Source organism: Nymphaea colorata, chromosome 1, assembly GCF_008831285.2.
Source record: "Nymphaea colorata isolate Beijing-Zhang1983 chromosome 1, ASM883128v2, whole genome shotgun sequence".
NCBI lineage: Eukaryota > Viridiplantae > Streptophyta > Magnoliopsida > Nymphaeales > Nymphaeaceae > Nymphaea > Nymphaea colorata.
Window position 1 is genome coordinate 38,612,928 of NC_045138.2, and position 21,999 is coordinate 38,634,926.

The following is a 21,999-nucleotide window of genomic DNA, read 5'->3' on the forward strand; positions in this document are numbered from 1 at the left end:
TTGTCATATAATCTTGTACTTGTCTTCGATACTCATAGATGGTTTCCATTCTCCAGACATTTGGGATAGCTGGGGCCTGCACGTCCAGCTCATATCCTGAACTTATGTCTAATTATTTGTTAGGTATTCTTGGCAGGTTCGGTCATGGAGGCTTTCAGCTGTTCATCAATGGATACAGCGTGTATGATGCATTGGACACGTTTATCTGAGCAATTATCCCCAGCATACTGACAGAAGTCATGAACAGGTTTCAGTTTCATCATTCATGTGAACCTCGAGCCTTTTAATTTATTTTAGAAACTCCGTATGGATAGTTTCAGTTTTTTTTTTTTTTTAACTTGCATTTTCTGAAAAAAACTATTAGTTTAACCAAAAGAAAAATAATCAACTTGGGAATTGTGCTTGCTGTGTACCTCCATACCCCTCATGGTGGTATATGATGTTCATCTGTAAGTAGATTTAATTTCTTAAGTCAGAAATTAGCAGTCTGATTATGTTTGACATATTCTCTCTATTGGCTGCTTTTGTATCTTAATGGCGACGCCGAACAGCCTGTTGTGTTTTATTAAAATCAAATTTTTTTTTTAATCCATAACTTGAAAGCCGGATCTTGTGGCCGATTGCGTATGCTGTTATCCTATTAACATAGTAAACATGCCAAAATTAAACACATGTTTCATCCAAATACACAACCTACGTGTCTGAAACTGGTGCGGGTGCACATACACACACAAAAACATGTCTTGTGCAAAAAAAAAAAAAAAGTGGTGTATAAACAAAACATGAATGCAGACAAACACATATAAAAAGTTGCAAGCTAGAAATCTTTGGCTGAAGGGAATTAATCATTCGGAAGTCGAATTGCAAATGCTGAAAGAGTTGAGGAGCTAGAAACTTTGAACTGAAGAACATTAATTGCCCATAAGTCGAACTGCAAAGGCTGAAACATTTTTTTTCATTGTCGTGGAATGGAGTGAAAGGACACCAGTCCAAGACCGAGACCAAGGGAGAAGGGAAGACGTTTGGCTCCTGACACAAGGCCTTAAAAATTAGGCATGGACTAGGGGGACCAAATTTTGTCAAGGGCTCATTAATTTTCTTATAAGGACATTACTAAGGTAATTTTTGTTGGATCTACATCATTAGGTGTCTATCATGTTATTATTATTTTTTAAGGACTTGTTACATAAGAAAACATGGCCAAGGGCCAAAAAAATATCGTGGCTAACGCATTTTCCCCCTCCCCCACTCTTTCTTGGGCTTACACATGCTTTGGCTTTCGTGAAGGATCTGCTCATAGTCATAGAGCTTGTACACCATGGTAACCACATTCGAGACGTGTGTGTTATTGCTTATTCACTAGAATCTATGCATTTGATTGAACTTATTTTACAACAGGAAAAGTTATTGCTTAATTCTAGTGCCACCCAGGTCAAGATTTTTCACCTCTTAAGAAACAATGAAAATGCCTAATCTAATACATAAAAAATTATATATATAGATATCTAAAAGCATCAAAAGGGACACCTCCAAGCATGCATTCTACCGCGGCTTAAGATGGGACCTAAGATGTACACTTATATGTATATATATATTATCCGGAAGAGACACTGGATGTTAATATTAGGAAGCCAGAAGAGGTACCGTCTTCCAACATCTTGTAATAAAATTCTATCTAGGTTTCCGTGCTTCGTAGTACACTGTTGAGGCATTTAGTTATGTCAGTTGCAGAGAGACCGATAAGTTTACATCTCAATTATGTCATTGCCAGAGTCCTCCTTCGTGGAGCAATGATTCGAGGGCTGCAGCGTCAGAAACAAGCACACCTCATGTCTATAAGTTTGGTCATACGACAAATTTGAAAATGTTGAAGAAATGGAATCTTTGTTCAAACATCTGAGACGGTTTAAATGCACGATGAGATGCGTCATTGAAAAGGGTCTGTGATCAAATTACATGGCTCAGATGATCTGCAGACCTCTTCTTGACAGCCTGCGTCTCTAACTTCAAATTCAAGGGATTCAAGCCATAGTTATCAGAAAAATCACTTTCTTTCTTAAATCTGATTCCCTGCGTCTTTCTCGCGTAGTTTTTCTTGTTTTCAGCTACAGATGAGTATGGTTCAAAATCCAGGCGCAGCAGGGAGATTTCTTTACACCGATCCATGGGAAGGCAACCTTCCATGACAGAGAGATCCCAACAGACAAATTGCTTGGCAGGAAGGGCAGGGCACAGAGCCCATTTGAATTAGAAAATGGCTTCGCCATTTAATGGGTGCTCCGCTGTCTGCCCACAAGCGTTTGTTTCGCATATAGTTGAGAAAGACAAAGGCACCATTTCCATGAAAGGGAATTTCTTTCACAGGAAAACGGACAAACAAACGCCCCCTCAAGAAAAAGAATAAATACCTTCTGTTGTCACACTCGAGAAAATTCTCTTCCCCATTTAATGCAAGGGAGGTAGTTGTTGCCCCCCATCTTCTCAGTGTCACATGCCTGACAGTGCCTCTCTCTCTCTCTCTCTCTCTCTCTCCCGTTTCTCGTCCACTACGTAACGAAAAAGGCAGACTCACATGTGACAAACTTCGCAACAAGATTTTGCAGCAGACTGAAGAAAAGGAAAAAACCAAGGAAATGAAAAAGGCCATGACCATTCTTGTTATTGCTAACGATCTGCATTTCTAAACTGGACTACTCCCTTTGGAGCAGGTAACATCATCATCATCTTCATCAATCTTCTACTGTTCTACAACAGCTTTCTCCCCTTCTCCTGGCCCCCACCCTTCTCCCCAAAGGCCAATCAGAGAAAGGCATAAAGCAGAGTTACCCAATAGAATAGATAGCACAAGGACATCTACACCCACCCCTTTCTTCCCAGTCGGGTCCTACCAATGGGACTCAACCAGCTCTCACCCAAATCATATCGTTCTCAAAGATCCAATGGCACACCTCAATTTCCCCTGGCTTTGAGCCCAATGCAACGAAGGCTCCATTGCCAGGCCCCCATGCACTGGTGTCCAGGTGACAGATTGCCACTCCATGGTTGATCTTCTTCTTGCTCTTGACGTCCAGGATGTCAGCCTCGTAGACCCTCACAATGGGCACTGAGTGACAGTAATAGACTAAGTAAGGGAACATGCTCTGGTGGCAAGAAACAGACCTGGTAATCCTCCCACCATCTAGCCCCTTCACCTCCCCAATCTCCACATTCTTCCCCCACCCCATTGTTGACTCAGTGGACCTCAATTGCACGTCCCTTCCGAGCATAGACGTCGCAAAATCGATCATGTCCTCGATCGAAGTCACGCACCTCTTTGTCTCCCCCTTGCTGGGCTCCCTCTCGCACTCTGCCAGGGTATTCTTCATCAGCCGTTCCATGCTGGAATTCTCTCTGGCGTGGAACACCTTCTTCAGCTCCCCGAGTTTCGAGCTCGAGAAGGGCAGCCTCTCGGCGATCGACCGCGGCAGGAATGATCTCGGCGGCATCCGGTCCCGGAGGTCCGGCATTGGCATCACGGTCCCGGCTTTCATCATCTTCTCCCTGAAGAATTTCCCTGGCTCAACAGCCCACTTGGTGCTGGAAAGATTAGAGGCGGTGCTTGGAGAGGTGTAGGCAGAGAAGGTGACGCTCTTCTTGTCACCGTAGTTCCCAAACGTGTTGTTGATCCCATAAGTTTTGAAACCAACTTGGGGCTTAAAAGCACCTTCACCATAGCTCTTGAACTTGTCAGTGCCCACATTGGCCGATTGACCATAGTTGATGAAATTCAGCTTGGGGGAGATGCCGAGCTTGCCATAGGAAGTGAAGGAGTCATCACCAACATTGGCGGAGTCCCTGTAATTAGTAAACGTATCAATGCCGTCGTTGCCGCCGGTGCCGTAGGTTCTGAAGTTGTCCTCTGGCCCGTTTCCGTTCAGCCCGTAGTTGGTGAAGGAATCATTGGCACGAACGCCATCCTCACCGTAGTTGCTGAACGTCGAGCCGATGACATTGCCGCCCTCGCCGTAGTTGACGAACCCAGATGGGACGCCCTTGCCTTTCCTGCCGTAACTGACGAAGGATTGGTCTCCGGCGTTCCCCTGGAAGGAGTAGGCCCGGAAGTCCCGATTCCGGCCGGCCGCGTCCGTCTCGTACGTGGAGAACCTGAGGCCCGGAACGTTGATGTTGTCCGCGTAGCTGCTGAACTGGCCAGAGCCGCCGGAGGCAGCGACGCCGTAGCTCAAGAACTCGCTGTCGCCGACGTTCACGTCCGGCACATAGGACGAAAACGAATCATCGTGGCGGGACGAGTCGCGGCTGTACCGCGTGAAGGAATTGGCGGCGACGTTCGCGTTCTCGGAATACTTCTTGAACGAGTCGATTCCGCCAGTGGAGCCGGACCGGTAGTTTGAGAAGTTACGGCCAGAGTAGGAGGTGAAATCGACATTAGACTCGTGCTTCTCAAGGCTGGGGGAGGGGTCCGGGAAGCAGAAAAGGTGCGCGGCGTCGCACAATGTGGGGAGATGCAAGGCGAGCGAGCTCTGCTCGGCGTAGCGCCGGAGAACAGACGAGTGGAGGGCGTCGAGAGGGGAGGCCTTCTCCATCAGAAACGCCGGTTTCGGCGTGTTGGGTATGTGCACGTTCCAGTAACGGAGAACGGAGGCCTTCGCAGAGAGAGGGTTCAGGCCCGGAACCCCGCCGCTTCCCGAGGCGATTGCCTGCAAGACCAAGAAAAGGATGAGAGAAATCTTTGTGAGAGAAGCAATTCTGAAGACTACCCAATTCAGGAAACGGGGAAAATTCGAGAACCCACCATGAGAAATTGCAGAAGGAGAAGCAGAAGCCAAATGCTGAGGGCCGCCATTGATGGAGCTCCCTTTCTCTCTCCTCTCTCTCTCTCTCTCTCTCTGTAGCTTCCTTTCTCTCTCTTTCACGAGAAGGCGAGTGTGTGGAGAGGGAGGTGGAGGGAACTAAATAGAGTGACTGAAGGGGTTTTGTTTTTGTTTTTGTTTGATTTGAAATTTTTCACTGCCTTTTTCAAATACTCATCTTAAAAACGGAGAGAAAGTGATGAACAAATAGTTTAAGAAGAAGAAAAGGTCAAAATTACCCTTGATTCTTTTCTTAAATGACATCTATGTTTCCCAATCTTTTCACTTAAGTGACCAGTATACCCTTCAAGAAGCTGATTTTTTGACGTCTTTTGAAAATGAATGTAAGACATCTGTATTACAATTTCTGCAAGAGTCAATAATTCTTTGCTTTTAAGATGTTCCTTTTCAGTGAGAAGCTTTTGAAGATTCTGAAGTTAGAAACAATGCTCCCGTTTGATATATCTTACTTGGAATAGCATCTTGCATTTCATTTTTTCTTTGGAACAATTCAACTACTCGTCGGAGTGGAAGCCAGTGATGTTTTTTCTTGTTTTTTTTTTCTCTTTTTTTTTATTAGAAAGCTGCAGTTAGACAGACCTCTACTTAGATGACGCCAAAAGATGTGCAGTCCCAATATTATTAAGCTATTGACCTTCAAATTGAAAGTTTTAAGACTAACCCCTCAGCCAAGTCGACAGAGATTTTGCGGGCGGAAGCCATGATACATCAGGTTTGAATTGTTCTTTCATTAGTTCAGACAGTCTCTGATCCTGGTGTACTCCAAGTGCAGAAAGACCAGTCAGGCCTTCAAAGTTGATGGTGGAAAGTTTTCAAGATTAAAGAGATCGAAGGCTTTTGGTGGGAACAAAAGGACTAGAACTGTACATATTCCATGGTGAAAAACTAAAATGTTTCAGGAAGAGTTCCCCAGCTTTTGACGCCCCAGTGTGCGGTAGAGAGAGACTTCTCCAACCAAGAACACCTCAAAAACTTTTTCCTATTCATCAAACACAATAATTAAGGATGGCAAACTGGAAAGCATGCTGGAGCTTGAGCTCATAAGTGAATGGTGAAGCAGCTTTGAATTCTCTGGCAGGCAAAGGGCACCTGAATCTTTGCACTCAAGGAGCTTATTGCTGCTTTTAGAGAAGGTTCAGGTTCGATTTTCCTTGTCGTCCCACTCATTTTGAAAGAATTGGGAACCTGAGTTTTCATGGCAATGTCTTGATCGGAGAGACAGCCTTTCCAATCTACCCAAAAAAAAAAAAAAAAAAAAGGAAAAAAGCAAAACCGCAAATGAATCAGAACTATGGTGGGGATTTTGCCATCCACTTTGGCATGAATTGGGAATCTCATCTTAGAGTGAAGCGGATATCCCAAGATATCCCATTAATCCTCTTAATGGGGATCTCCAGTATTACATGATCAGTAATCCCAAGGAGCTTAGGTACGACCTTTTTGAATGAGTGGTCACTGTTCATTCTCCATTCTGCAGTGGGACAATGTGAACTCTGCAGTTACAGTAATTGAAAAGGATGAACGAAGAAAATATCGCACATTTTGGAAGATATCACATTGGAATGTGCGATGAGATTCAGAAAGCATGAAGCAAGATTCGAATCGGAAGCAGGGAAGCATTCGAAAGGGGCAAGGAGCTGGTTGATTTTCTTGGTAACCATGGTAAATTCATTCTTGGGATGAATCTGCTACGATGTTCTGTCATCGAGCAGTTTAAGATGAATAGATGCACGCCGGTGGTCAACTAAAGACAACTTGTTCTTCTTCTTGAGGACAAGTACAATTTTGCTTTCAACTGTGATCAAATCTATGTAACAAGGACAAATCAGTTCCTCGTTCCTGTGGTTAAGGACAGAACATGGCATGTAGCACAACCTCGAACTTACAGCCAATTCTTTTGTTTTTCAAGCCCATCTCTAGCCTCTTCGTGACATTTTCTATTAATTTAAGCACACTTTTACGTATTAGGATAACAGGAGCAATTTTGAACCAATAACCTTGCAATGTTGCAGCATTATAGTCCTTGCTTGTGTCTTTCTGAGTAAATAATCGTAGGAACTGTTTGCTTCTCCAATTCTCTATCACAGAAGCTACAAAGTTAAAGGTTCCTGTAAGAACAACTGAATGCTTCCTTTTAGTATGCCATGTTACTGAACTAGTCATTCCTTGTAGTTCCTTTTTAAAATAATGTGTCTTTTTTCAGAAAAAAAAGAACAAGAACAGTCCTCCGCTGCATACAGATCAGGAGGCAGTGGCTTCTTTCTGCCATTTTTGTGGTATCAGTTCTCAACGAGCAAAAAGTTAAGATAAAGGCTGTATCAAAAGTATCAGAAAGCCTGGCGCAAATTGCCATCTGCTTTGAACCCCATTTGTTAAAAAAGTCCCTTGAAAGTAGTCTTGATATCAAAACCCAGGTTACATGCTTTTAGCTCATCAAAAGGGCATCTGAAGTTTTCTGATAGAATAAAAAAATTTCATGAGGAGTGCTAGAGTTATCATAGTTTTGTCGATCCTTTCCTTTAAGTTCTCTAATGGGCTGCTTGAAATAAGCCAGAACGATGTTAGAATCCTGATTTAGCATCAAACCAAGCTTTTTCAGAAACTAATTTTGGTTCTACAACTGTGTCTGCAACACGACTTTAGTAGCATCCAAACAGGTTGTAGATCTTTCGCCATGTTCAGAAGGATCACTACGTAGCTTTTCAAGCTTTACGCAACTACCAAAATCTGGTAAAAGCACCAGTTGAGATCCTGGGAAAAGTTCTTCTGAAACATGAAAGACGGTGCAGTCCTGTCACTCTTTCCAAACCTCACCGGAAGACTACTTCCCAAAAACGAACTTTCCTGGCCTCACAACTCCCCTGTCGACTTCCACTGTTGCTTCTCGTTGGTTTCTCCTTGGTTCTTTCTAAACATGGCTCATGTTTTCACCAGTGCACTTTTTAAACCTTTGGCTTCTTGCCACACTTTAAGTACCTTCTTACTGCTGTGCTCGATCACATCTCAGCAACACGTTCTCCTAGAAACCTGAAGAAGAAAACAGACTCTTTATATCCCTCAGTGAGACACTCTTGATCTCAGTGAAACTTGATTGCAGCATTCAAGAATGCTTGTTACTGCAATTAATAGCAGTAGGTAGCCTGGATGAAATGCTTCGACGCCATCTGAGAATTTCAGGAAAGGTTTAACATGGTTGTCTTTAGAGATCATGAGTGAGAGAGAGAGAGATGAACTCTTATTAAAGGGGCTATCATCATGACATTTTGCAGGTCTAGCCTAGTACATCAAATGGACTCTTAGGGGGTAACTTGTGCAGTCTGCTCCTGGTTTCCTGCAGTCATGGAGCCAGAAATGTTTGGTTAATGGGTACGACAGTTCAAAATTTAAACTTTAAGGGGCACTTCTGTATAAATAAAAAAATAATTAAGGAGGGAGGTACCCATGTATAAATAAGGTAATTTTTGGGGGGCTGGTGTGGGCAGTGTGCCTACATCAACCCACACCTGCCTCAACTTTGGGTTTCCTGCATGCTTGTCTGCTTTTTATAGATCGGGTGTCATGTTGGATCTAAGTCACACACCTCCATGATTTCAGCCTGGTTCAACCCCTAGATCAATGACGAAACATATTGGGAATAAACTCTAGGCATATACTCTTGTTATCTTATGCATAGTTTAAATTCAATAAGAAAAAAATTCCAAAATCCTTGGTTGTTAATGTTACTTTCTATTTTGCATAGTTATGTATCTAATATTGTGAAGAAATTTAGGGGACGTATGGACGATGTTAAATAGTTGGTTGTCTTAGTTTTAGTCTTGTAGGTGCTGAAAACAAAGCTGTTAGTTGGGATCTGCCGGACCAAGGACTTGAGCGTGATGTAAATGGGTCGAGTCTTTATAGTGGTATCAGAGCATGTTCAACACTTGGGCTTGAAGTTCCACACACACAAGTGCGTATGACTTAAAAGTGGTGAATTGTAATGCCTCAGTTTGAAAAGTTTAGTCTCGTATGTGCACGAATGAATGTAGTAGTGATTAAACATGTACTAGTGATGCAACAAACACCTTGAATATGGAAGATTCTTCTGTGCCTTCCATGTATAATTCTTTTTCATGTCATGGTAAACCATGGAAAAGAACATCAAAACGGTGTCCTTGAGGGGAAACACTATAAAGGGATCGCCTAGACGCGTAAACACTGTCCCTTGTTTGCATGTGCCTACAGGCCCCACGGGAACACCCTCACCCCTTTTGTTCCACATGCTCCGAATGCATATCAAACATCCTTCCCTGGCCCAGAATTGAATTCTTTTCGGCGAGTTTGAAACTTGTGACATCCCATCAACTTGGTTATTGGATGCTTTCGGCATGTTTCAAAAACTTGTGATGTTCCATCAACTTGGTTAGTTAAAACAAGTCGCGATTGCCGGACAAGCAGAGCCCTTGTGAGTGGAACAAATCTAAAGTTTGTACATCTAGTGATTGAGGAACGGCATTATATTTCGTTATATTGTGCTAATTTTGTCTTGGCAAGGTAACATCAAACACAGTTACGTGATCAATAATGGGAAAGAAATCATGGGATCAAAGCAGCCAAATGGAACAGGGCCCTTCTCCAGCTAATATAAGAGCTCTAGTTGGATTCTTTTGGATCTAAATCTCAGATCAAATTATTCTCGGATTAAACTACTCCGGGTCGATTGCCAACTAAATATTTCGGACTTATGCCTAAGTTTTCCGCAGAAAGAACCGCACGGGTTCCTCACATCTTTTTTCTCTGGGAAAACGGGTACTAGATTGTGGTCTAGGACTGGGAGGGAACCGCAAATCCAGATCTGAAGATGTTCTTCTGGGTTGCAATTCAAATCTGTTCATTAGAAGCCAATACTGGATCTCCAGATCCAGATCCAGATCCGAAACCCGTCTTGAGCAGCCTGCATCAGCTACCATGTTGGTCACAAGTGGAGCGACGGCCAAAAGAGGTGAAGGGCATTTTGGGAAAGCGAAAAATATTCCACATATGTGAACTATTGTGAAGTGGTAGTGGTTGTCTTTTCTGCATTGACAAAGGAAAAGAGGGGTGGCTTTCAGCAAATACCAGAAAAGTGATTTAAAGTTTTCCTTTTGTTGGCTTTACTAGAAACCGCGTTGAGATGTTAGAAGACGCGTTCTCTTTCTCTCTCACATATTTTTTTATAATAAGAAAAGTCCAAAAATAAAGGAAAGAAAAAAAAGGGTTGCATCATTGGATGGATGCTGTGAGGAATGTGGGAATGGAGACAAAAGAGCAGTACCTTCACACATTTACTGCTCACCACACACATTTCCTTCTCATTCTTTTGGTGTTTATTGTATTGGTGGTTCTATTTTTCCTACTTTGGGTCATAGCTAGATTCAGTGGCAATAATCAATGCACCTAAGTTGCCAATATTGTTGAAAATATATCTAAGTTTTTAAGACACTAGTGCAAACAGTTGGCTTCCTCAAGAATTAAATGCAGCTTGCAAAAATGGAATCCAGAATGATAAGTCCCTCATTTCAAATTCAAGAACCAGCGGTCTCTAGTTCGATTCCTATAGCTGCAAGTCGATGCAGCTTTAGACGAACCTAGGGCAGGCGGCAGAGCAGGAGAAGAGAACCTTGGCTTGTAGTTGCGTTGCGTGCCGGAGAATGAGATGTAGACCCATGATCATATCCGCGATTAAGAACCTGCTAGTTCCAAACTTTGGAGTAGAAAAGTGGGACTCTAACGAAGAAGCAGTAATGGAATTTGAGAGTTGTTGCAAATGCATGGTATTGCCAATGTTCATCCTCTCTCACATGTCAATTTACTGTACTCATCTCCATGAAATGCAGGTTTCTTTTCCCCTTTGAATAGCTTATCTGATAAGTGTTGCAGAAGATAAAAGACAAAAAAGGGGGCGGGGTAAATTAAGGGGTAAAATTTGAGAGCAGCATTGGAAACACGTAGGGACAGCGGATTTCTTAGGTCCTTTCTCTACATCCAGTTGCATTTTGTGTGTGTGTATATATATATATATTGGATTTTTCCTTTCAGTGGAAAAATTTTTCAGCTTTTCACATCCCCGATGCATTGTATTGGGCAGTTAGGCAGAGCTGAACATGATTGGAGAATTTTCATTATATATATATATATATATTGCAACATTGAAAGCAACGATTCAGGTAAGAAAAACTCATAAGGGTGAAGACGAAGCACATTAAGATTGGACAGGGTGAGATATGATCCGACAGATTCCTTGCCAGTTCATCGAACAAAGGAAAAAGCAGGCCAATGTGATTAGTCGCCAAAACTAGACGGCTAGATCTCCAAAAGTTCTTTTATTTTTTATCGGTTAAAAAAAGAGTTATTTGCTTTTTTAAGAGAACTAGGAGTATCAATAGTCCCCGCTGGTTCATGACCCTTTTCTGATCGACAAGTCCTGATTCTCCATATTCATTTGCAAATGCAAATGGTTCTTGTCGGATCTTCTTTGATTGGATATGGGTTCAAATTTGAATGTCTGAAGTACAATCCAGATCCAACAGGACAAAGATCCAACTTTTGCATACAATCGGGTCAATCCTTGTCAGATCTGGATTTAATTTTAGTCGCTCAGACCGTACAACGAATCCGAGTTTGATTAAGAATACTCAGACCCAGTTTTTCGACATACTCAGTCCAAGACGGTTAATCAACGTTCAAATGAAAAGAATAGTCTTTCGACATCTTAGTTGGTGTTCGCCTAGAACGTAATATAGCTGGGCACATGGACAGTTTGATTCCTGTGGGCACTATTACCTTAGGACAGCATACAGTGAGATCGCCAACACCAACTTAAGGATGTATTGTATCCGACCTAGGTCTCTGATACAGTCCAAGACCCGCAGAGACAGGATGAATGGAGGGTCCTTTGTGATTCTTTTTTGGTGGTGGGTTGTTAACTTCATGTTCATCCGAAACATCTAATTTTGCAACAGTAAAGCAGAAGCTAGTTGTGAACAAGAAGCTCCATGCCAAATTTTGGAACCAAAACTAGGACTAATGAATAATTGCTTGAAGGCAAGAATTGGAATCCAATGTTTCAATTATGTGGTGAATGAAAGGACTCTTCTCAAAGTGTGTTTCTCAAGCATGCAATTGAAGTGGGTCCTTGAACCTTGGTGTTCTAGTGTTTGCACCTCCATTATTTGCTGCACTGCTCTCACTAGATCCCCAAGCTGTACTTGCTGAGGAGTACTGCAACCCCTGTGAATTTCCAGCAGACTCACATTGCCATTGCTGCTAACCTAATTTTCTTGATCAATTAAGTTGCGAATATTGAGGCAATGACAAGTCATAATTTTTGTCGCTGTTTTCTTGCGATCGAAAGGGAATCTTTCGGGCCTCTACATGCAAGATGGCAGCATTTCACAAAAGACTTAGACTACGCAGTCCAAAGCCATGAATGAGGCATGTACCCCGAGCATTGAACTCTTGACCTCCTTCAACTTGAAAGTTATAAGGTCTAACAAATCTAATTAGACAAAAGAGTGTTGTTACTGTTAGTAAATGAAATCATCAACCAGCAATTTGACGTGTCTCGGTTTTACCTCACTAGTTGTGTCATTGCACAAGAATCGCCACATCTTCTAAAAAGTTCGGTGCGAACTTTTCACGGCGAAGCTTACGACGACAACAGTGGAATTCGAATCCAGACCTTATAGTAAGATCAATTTACTTATGATTCTGCACAACTTGAGGCCCCATGGTTCTGATAGTACCATACATGAAGCCCAACTTTTACATTGAGAGCTTGATGCATGGAATATGAACTCGAGGACTTTCTAATGTATGTGGTATCTCTACTATGTGGTATGGCGGGCTATCCATGTAATTTCAGTTTTGATTCTTGTGGGTGCTACCTTTCTGTATTACAAACAATGACATGCATGACACTCGAGTTGAAAGATATATCATACAACTACCAAGGGCCCGAAGCAGTTCTAGACTGGAGAGGTTTCACAAATTAGTCCTTTGGGTTTACTAAAGTAGTTTCTAGATATGCACCAGGGCATACACAAAATTTTCACACCAAGGTAGAGGACGAGTGGTGCCAATGATGTATTGTCAAGATGACAAACTTCATCCAAGTCAAAAGCAGATTAAATGGAGAGTTCTAGCTGCTCAAGTTGTCATTCGACTAGGCATGGGCGTGCGCCCACGCTCACGCCTAGTCTCGCCTATATGTGATTAGGGGTGTCTGCGCCCAGTCCATAAAACTCGAAGAGACACTCATCTAAGTGCTTAAATTGTCACGTGATTTATGTTTCATATTTCATTGATATTATTATGTAATATTCTGTTTATATCCATCTTCTAATCATGTTTCACTATATTCTGTAAAACTAAAAAGTCTGATTTCTCGTTTCTGTTTCGGATTTTCAGTTAGCTTTTAAGTCGTCATACGATGTCTGTTTCATATTTCATTGATATAATTATGTAATATTCTGTTTTATATCTATATTCTAATTATGTTTAATTATATTCTGCAAAACTGAAGTCTGATTGCTCATTTCTGTTTCAGACTTTTATCTAACTACTTTGTTACATTATTTCTGTTTCATATGTCATTGATATGATCACATAATATTCTGTTTATACCTATATTCTGATTATGTTTCATTATATTCATATCACTAGGTTTTCTTTGTTATGATTTATGAATTGAAGTGGACATTTGAGTTAGAAACTTCTTGTATTGATTTTTAGCTTCTTGGATCTTCAAGGCTATAAACTTTACATTTGATATTCCATATACAAATAAAATATAAATCATATAATATTGACTGCCACTGATTGTTGTTATATCACTATTAGTCATATTATATAACTCAATAGTTAATCACTTAGTGTATATATATAATAGTTGTTTCCGAACTTTTTAATATATATACATATATTAAGTATTATATAATATTTACTTTATGTAAATACATACAACCATAATGAATTGAACGGTCGCCTAAGTGCCCCCAGGCACCATATCGACTTTATGTAATACACTCTCGCCCTTCTTTACTTTATATAAAAGGATATCGAGAAGATAATGGAAAAGGCAATCTCAGATTGCATTCTCAGTCGGTGGGATGAAAGAACACATTGAACTACCTTACTGCAAAACTACATATGCTATCTCTTTCATAATCACCAAATACATTCTTACTGTCATGGCGGATTTTAGCACGGTGCCCAAGATGCCACAAAGACAATGGGGACAAGCATCAAGAAAAAAAATGAGGCCTTGTGATTACTTCATATATAACCAGATGAAAACAGTGACATAGAGGAAGAGAAAACTATGCATTTCAAGAGAGACATCATCGAATAGCCTTGTAGCATACTGTAAAAACATCACACCATATGACGATAAAAACATAAAGCTCAGTTCTCAAGTACCATTAATAACAAAAACTTTAGGCGACGAGTAAACCAAAGTTACTAGTCGTGTGTACTGGTGCAATCATCTGCCCAATTTATCTAGCAAATCCAGCCAGAAGCAATCACAGTAAACCATTGATGTTGGCCACTCATGACCCCTTTCCAATAGCTTTTCAAGATTGTAAACGATGATTTCTCTCTCCATTTTCCTACCAAAGATATTTTCTTACTGTGGCATGCCACAACTCAAAATCCCTGTATCGCGTCATCCCCTTCTTTCAGCAACTAACAGCGGCCAGCAGAGAGTCGTTTATTCTTCAACCACATTCACAAGTTCATACTCAACTAGGGAAAGATTGTTATCTTCTTTAACTATGAATTCAGCAGGATCAGTGACCTCCACACGGCCCCATTTATCAACGGCCAGCCTCATTGACCCTTTGAACATGTCGATTTTTGCATTCCTCAGTATTACAGTTGCATCAGGTTTCATCAGATCCACTGGAGAAGAACAAAAGGTAATAAACCGTGAGGTCGAGGAGGATAATTAACAAAATCAAAAATGAGGAAAATGGATGATTAAATATTAGTCATCCCTATAATACCCTATCCTTCCCAGAGTAAAACATAATTAACATAGACAACATATTCAATCATGAATGCCATGTAGCATCGTTAGAATATGGCAACATTCAGAAAAGGTATGGTGTTTTAACGTGCCTCCACGCTACATCACCTGAGTGGAGGTGCACAGGTGCGGATCAGGCAATTTTTTTAAAAAAAAAATAGGTAAGGGTGTAGCGAGCTATGTTACAAGGGTGCAGGGTGTGGATGCGAGATGCAACAAGTTCCAAAAAAAATTGGATGCAGGGGTGCAACGACAGCATAAAACAAATATATATATATATATATATATATATATAGGATCTGTTATATATAAGTAATTTTATTTGTCTATATTTTTAAACTTTTTTAATGAAGGTTACCTTAATCTCATATAAAATTCAAAGTTTTATTAAATAAAATAGGGAATGAAAGAGAGAAGAAGAGGGGAAAAAGGAAGACGACATGATAGGAACAGGAAAAAAAAGAAAAAAAAAAGGAAAAGAAGAACGGGTGCAGTCAGCAGCACCCGACTTGGTTTGACTGAGTCGGGTGCTGTGTCAGGCCACCCACACCCGAATCGACGCAGGTGCACCACGATATTTGCGCACCCATGTGACTTAGGCGGCGAGGGTGAAAGGGTGTATACAAATGTGTGTAAAACATTTTTTACATAGTTATTTAACTGTTTAGTTGCCTTATTTATATTTAACTTTGTATTAAAGATAATTTAGTTATGTCCACATTTAAAATGGTCAGTTCTGACTCGGTTCGGTAAGCCGAACCGAATGTGCTATGTCAGAGAAGCACCAGCATACACATGGGTGCAGCTGCCATTTAGAAGCACCCATGCGACATAGTCTCCAGGTGGTAAAACCAACAAATCAACTCCTGAAGCTTACCCAATGCAAGATAGGAGGGGAAAGACAGTATGAGAGAAGATATGCAGAGAAAAAAAAAAGATGCTTTAAAAAATGGAGAATTTTCCTAGGAGAAATTTAGAACAGCATATTGTACTGTTTTGATGCCTGCTGTCATTGTACTGTTTTGACGCCTAAAGTGTCCTATAGCCTCCGATTTGCACGATATTCAGTTGCATGAGTAAGACCTCCTAAAATAGCATCATGCAGAAAGGTATATGCCCGTTTATTATCTACTGAATTTTAGTTTCTATCAAGAAATTTTTAACAAACTAAATTAAATTAATATTTAAATAATCAAAACAAATAAAAGAACAACTAAGCCATGCTTTTCCAAGACAAGGCCAGACAATAAGAACTCGGGTCGTTTTCAGAGGATGATTTTCATCACACAGTTTCTTTCGCCATAGACCTGTATTAACTTATCTTCCTGCAAGGAACTTGAAATTATCTGTAACTGTCGGGGATTCAGGTAAGTGGATTGGGTTGTATCCATACCAACTTTGGATAGACAGCTATCCATTTTCAGGTGTTTCTGGGCTTTGGAGGATCTTTATTCCCAATATACAAGCTAAAGTTTTCCTGTTCTTCCATCGCATTTATAGCAGTTATGAGAAATACTTTATTATTGTCATTCTGTGTTGCAGATAAGCAGCCACTTCCAGAAGATGTGAATCAGCAGCATCGATGCACACAATTTTTTGCATGCTGAAATGAAGTTAAGTGGAGCCATGGATTGGAAGAGACTAATAAAAAGTTAAATTGACTCATAAAGCCATTACTTCATAGAATCACTCAATGCACAGAGGCTTGGAACATGGAATGAACTGTACTTTGGGAATAAACTGCATTAATACCGTTGATGAAGACAGCGAGCAAGAAAACGTCCTAGTACAAAAGTTCATTGAAGATAGAAAATTTAAGCGTAAAATGTAATATCAAGTAAAAAATGTCAATAGACTTAAAAACATGTGCAATTCTCAAAAAAATTACTTAGACCTCCATATGCTTACAAAACACAATGATTGAATACTCAAAGAATAAAAGAACAGTTCATTTGCTGAGTATAAGAATTATTTGCTTTGCTTATCATTGTCAGAGATGCAACATCAGCTTAAACTGATTAAAGAGGGACCCTACAAAAGACAAAGCATTTTCTTGAAATATTTTGAAGACCAGTTGCTCATTGACTGCTAAATGTCGAAGATCCCACTGACTACTACTGACTTCTGCAACATTTGTCAAAAATGCCTATGATATGGTGATCTCTCAAAAGTTTAAAACTAGCGTGCTCCAGATTAAGGCAAGCACCTATACGGATATACCTACTAATTCTGAGAAGAAATGGCATTTTGCAATTTTTATATCCGTGACTTCTCAGAGTATCTCAGATGCAGCAACAGTGCGACCATGCAAGACAGCTCAAAAGAAATTGGACATTCAAAGAAAATATAAAGTGAAAATATAACGTTTGCTCCAAGTTAAGATCATTAAATAATAAATAATCTATTTGTTTCCACCACTGTTGGTATAGATGCAAGGTGAAGCCAGTCAAAACCACATCTCAACCAACCACCAGCAAGGAAAACAAAAAAAAGAAATTGCACTTTTCTTTTTATATTCAGCAGATTGCAGGCCATTTTCAGACACCTGCAAGGCAGGAAATGGACCAGCCATCATTGCCCGTGTTGAGCAACCAGGCCTGCACATATCCTGGCTAAGAGTTCATCTCACAGCATTTTTCTGCTTTTCTTTACAGCTTGGTTGGCAAAATCCCTACTAGTTGGTTGAGACAGTTATCAACTGGCATATGTTTCAAACCAGCGATTAGTTGGTACTTAGTTAAACTAGTCAACTAGAGTAGTCAGCCTAGTTGTTGGTCGGCTGACTAACACACCCACATTTATATAGAATTCATAAATATATATGTTTCTGTAATTCTTTTCCATATAAATATATGTATTGCTTATCTATTTGTTAATCAACCTCGACTGAGTTGAACTGGCCAATTCTGGTTAGTCTCTTTAGGGTCTCAAACAACCAGTGTCCAACTTCTGATTCCCATGATTCAGTTCTACAAGAAATTGTCAAGACCAAGTAACCCACATCAAAAAACCATAATGAGCAGTGAGCCAGGAAAGAGCCATCAAATTCTTCTTCTTTTCTTTTTGATAAGATGAATTTAGGGTCTTTTTTCTTTATTTTTTTAACACAATGGTCACAATGAATCTTGCTGGTTGTAAAAGTGTAAAGTCACTTTACAGAAGAAATAACTGGATACTGACTAAAGTGATTGGAAAAAAAAAATAGAAAAGGAATGAAGAGTAGTACCACCGTCAGAACTAAAATATTACATCATCAAGAAATCTTATGAAACTCTATGTACTTTAAACATGCTGCCTAGGCGGTCTTACTCACAACATAACAAAGGGGAAAAAATAAAAAGGGAGAAAAAAGGAGGAACAAGATTCAAACTGAGGGTTTTCAAAAAAATCCACCTCAATCAATATGCTGGAAGGTAGAAGAAACAAGAAATAAATAATTTTTAAGATATGTCTTTTTTAAAACCATATTTTTGTGTTTGAATTGATTCAATTGAACTGCTAGGTACCTCAAATATATGTGTTTAGGGTACTGTCTAGCGCCTAGGCAGGATCCTAAGTGTGCTTTCCACTTGTAATCTGGTTATGCTTCTGGAACATATTGATGCAATGATTGCAATCCAATCTTCCCAAATTCAGCTTGAATCAGCCAATGGGTTGGTGGCAAAATAGTTTGATTCAGTTGCTGATTCAGTAGTGCCACATGTAACGCTTTGTTCATTTACTATTAATATTATTTTTATTTTTATTGTTATTATTATTTAATTCTTCAAAGTTTTCCTTCTTAAAAGTTTCCCTTTTAATTTTAATAACGTCAGAACAAAGCCTTCTTTTTCACTTTTCATGAACATCAATTTGCAATTGTCATTGATATATATAGTATTATTTTTTGCCGCTCCAATTTAATTCACCTGATCCTGGGCAGCGGCTTGATTTGATTCAAAAATTGATTTTATTGGCACTGCCGCAATATACAAAGACCATGCAGGAGCTGCATTTACTCCTTCTCCAAGGCCCCCAATAGACAGATTTTCCCAACTCTTTGATATAAACAATAGCATAGACATCAGTGCAAAGTGCAAACAGCCAGAATAAGCAATTAAACAACTCAAAAGCTCTATGGCGCCATTACCTTGCTCATTCCTGGCAGTGAAGACAATACTTCCAGTCTCATCTCCAACCAAGCATTCAGCAATACGCATCTGGCGAACAAGTGGTCTATCAGGACGACCTTTCTGTAATACCATGTTGGAGCTCACGACCTTCACTGTCAGCGTATGGCCGCCAGTCCCAGGCCTGAGCTGATCAACCTTAGTGAAAACAGGTTTCCTCATTCCAGGTTTTGCTTGAGACATTGTGCTTTGACAAATCCCTAGTTCCGTCCATAAGAAAGACACATTACGTACAATGTCATTACAGCAACAAGAACCAAAAACTTATTGACAACTATCGAGGCATAATAAACGAGAAAATTTGAAAGAACAAGAACATGAAACACTTGACAAATAAATCAACTGCAAAAAGAAGCCAAAAGTTAAAGTCGTCTCAATGAATATCACAATGAAAAGAAAAGGAGACGAATATATACAAAAGCAGGGCAATTTGCAAGCCCACAAGGCACTCAGAAAGGTTAGCTTTAGGGCTTTGCTCGTTAGATCAAAGCCCTCGCAAAGCCTTGTCCAACTAAATTTTGACAGGCAAAGCCCACAAAGCATACCAGAATCGGTTTGATGGAATTAAGGCTTCACAAGATAGACTCATGCTACACATTTAAAGACACCGGAGGCGACAGTGACCATAACAGGTAAAAGTAATGCACAGTAACCAGTTCATCAACCAAATCTAACGGAAATGGAAGATCAGCAGCAACAATAACCAGCAAACCAACAGATCTAGCCAGAAATGTCTTAACAAAATTGCACAACTAGAGAACACATCCATCCTTCAAGGAGAAAAAATCGTAAAACTACATTACCAAACAACCAGCATTGGAACATCCAAATTCGAAATTTTCATCAAAGTAACCCTTGAAATTTTAGAAAAGAATAAGCTGACACCAGGAACATCCACACTAAGAACAAGAACGTCGGTCACATCAACCGAACCTCCAATCCAGTGATCCTAGAACCCCATGAAAAAAAAAAAAAACAAAGGACAAACCATGACAGCCGAAAAATTTCAATCAAAACTTAAAAGCTGAAAAAAAGATTGATCAGCCTTCACCACAAAATGGATTCACAAGGTGCCGCCGACAAAAACACCGACTCGACTTCGCACGACAAATTTAGCCGCCCCTACCCCCACCCCAGATTAAACTAGCAGAACCTAATGAAAATGCCCATGATTCGACACGACGTAAACTGGCATCAGAATGAAACAAACGATTAAAACAAACAAACAACAACAACAACAACAGAAGCAGAGCAAAACCCTAAACCTGCAGACCGATGAAGGGCACAAATCGAGATCACGAAAAAGAAGAGGACTGCAACGGATTAAGGAGGCAAGATTAAACTTTTACCTCGGGACAGTAAGCAAATCGAACGAGATGAGACGAAATGGTCAGACTCCAAAAACGAAAATGTACTTCTAGAGGAAGGAAGCAGGAGGAGGAGGCCATCAGAGTCGCCTTAAGAAAGAAAAAGAGCGCTCCCTCTGTACCGTCCGATCCAACGGTATCGACGGCGGTCCACCCACCTTCCATTCTCGTCCGTCCATCTTCTCTCCCCACCACGGCTGGGAAAAAAAGAAAGGCGTTTCTGGGAAGTGGGAACCCGTATCGATTCCACGGTCCCAGAAATGCCCAACCACTCTCAATAAATTACAGCTCTTGAATCGCGTCGATCGCTTGCTTGGAGAAAAGTCGACGGTTTGGATTTGAGATTTTGGATCCACCGAATAGATCTAATTCGTTCAGTAATTGATCCGGGTCCCGTACCCAAAATTTGCGTTTGGATATGTAAGCAGATCCAAATATGGTCTGGATCTGGCAGATATTCCAAGTCCAATACACATGTATCGTATCCAATTTATCTAGTATCCAAATCAAGGTTTGGTTAAGCTAAAACTAGATTTGTGATGTTTGCTCGCGCCATGCAATGAAAATGTGTTTCGAGGGATATAGCATATTTGATCGGCTGCCTATGTGCGAACATCTTCAATTAAATTAGATTTTTTTTTGTGTTATTCTTTGACTGCAATCAGTGACATGCACAACATTCGAATTAAAGTATATAATGTGAACGCAATGGAATTCAATAAAGTGGTGTGAAGAATAAAGTAAAATTAAAGGGAGGAATGGAATTTTTTAAAAGGAGAATTTGCTACCCACATTATAGAATTGAATGTATGCTATCGTCTCATTGATGCGCAAACATAGCAACTATGTAAATCGAATCAGCTGAATATTGAGTTATATAACTACTAAATAAAAATTTTGAAAATTTTTTAACAGGGTCAACCCCGATTTTTCTTTTAGTTTTATGGGGACAAACTAAAATTTATGAAAAATTTAACACAGAAATTGAATAATGGCCAACACGTCGAACTTGTCAGGGTAAGGGTAAGAAGAGATGCTGAATAAAAAATTTGATTTTTCAACAATGCATAAATTAAAATAAGGTCTATCTGGGGCAATGCATCATATTGGCTCTTGGGTTACTCTAGGAGTTGCCATCTTTGAAACTAGAGAGACAATTTGTCAAGCTGAAAATTTTGTCGTGAAAAAAATGCAAACACGAGTATGACAGTCTTTTCAATAAACAAAAAACTCGAGTACTTGGATTCAATATTTCGAGAAAACTAAATTGCTTTTAAATTATAGAAGAGATGAGTCCATCCTTGGGAACATCTCGCATCAACCTTATAAAATCGAGCATTTGAGATAAGTGATTTATTGGACATCATATCATGATGATCCATGGTTTGCGGGGCTCTATGTGTAAAATTACTTTACAAATATAAATTTATGTTGTAGTTTACCTTATATAGAAATGTAACTGCTACTACTTTATTAGTCATCAATCAAGTTGATTGAGCATATTACATATAATATATGTGTCACATGAATATGCTCCAAATATT

At 40.0% G+C, this 21,999-nt stretch overlaps 2 protein-coding genes across 2 annotated transcripts; both read right to left on the reverse strand.

The window, feature by feature from the left end:
- Positions 1-2,634: 2,634 nt before the first annotated feature.
- On the reverse strand, positions 2,635-4,952 carry LOC116248079 (polygalacturonase 1 beta-like protein 3). The gene is made up of 2 exons (XM_031620678.1): positions 4,793-4,952; positions 2,635-4,697 (listed from the first exon to the last, which is right to left on the reverse strand). The coding sequence occupies exons 1-2, from the start codon at positions 4,841-4,843 to the stop codon at positions 2,898-2,900; spliced, it is 1,851 nt and encodes a 616-aa protein (XP_031476538.1). The 5' UTR covers positions 4,844-4,952; the 3' UTR covers positions 2,635-2,897.
- Positions 4,953-14,137: 9,185 nt separating this feature from the next.
- Positions 14,138-20,590, reverse strand: LOC116246069 (uncharacterized protein At4g28440-like). The gene is made up of 3 exons (XM_031617757.2): positions 20,438-20,590; positions 19,049-19,288; positions 14,138-14,792 (listed from the first exon to the last, which is right to left on the reverse strand). The coding sequence occupies exons 2-3, from the start codon at positions 19,269-19,271 to the stop codon at positions 14,602-14,604; spliced, it is 414 nt and encodes a 137-aa protein (XP_031473617.1). The 5' UTR covers positions 19,272-19,288; positions 20,438-20,590; the 3' UTR covers positions 14,138-14,601.
- Between the last annotated feature and the right edge of the window lie 1,409 nt (positions 20,591-21,999).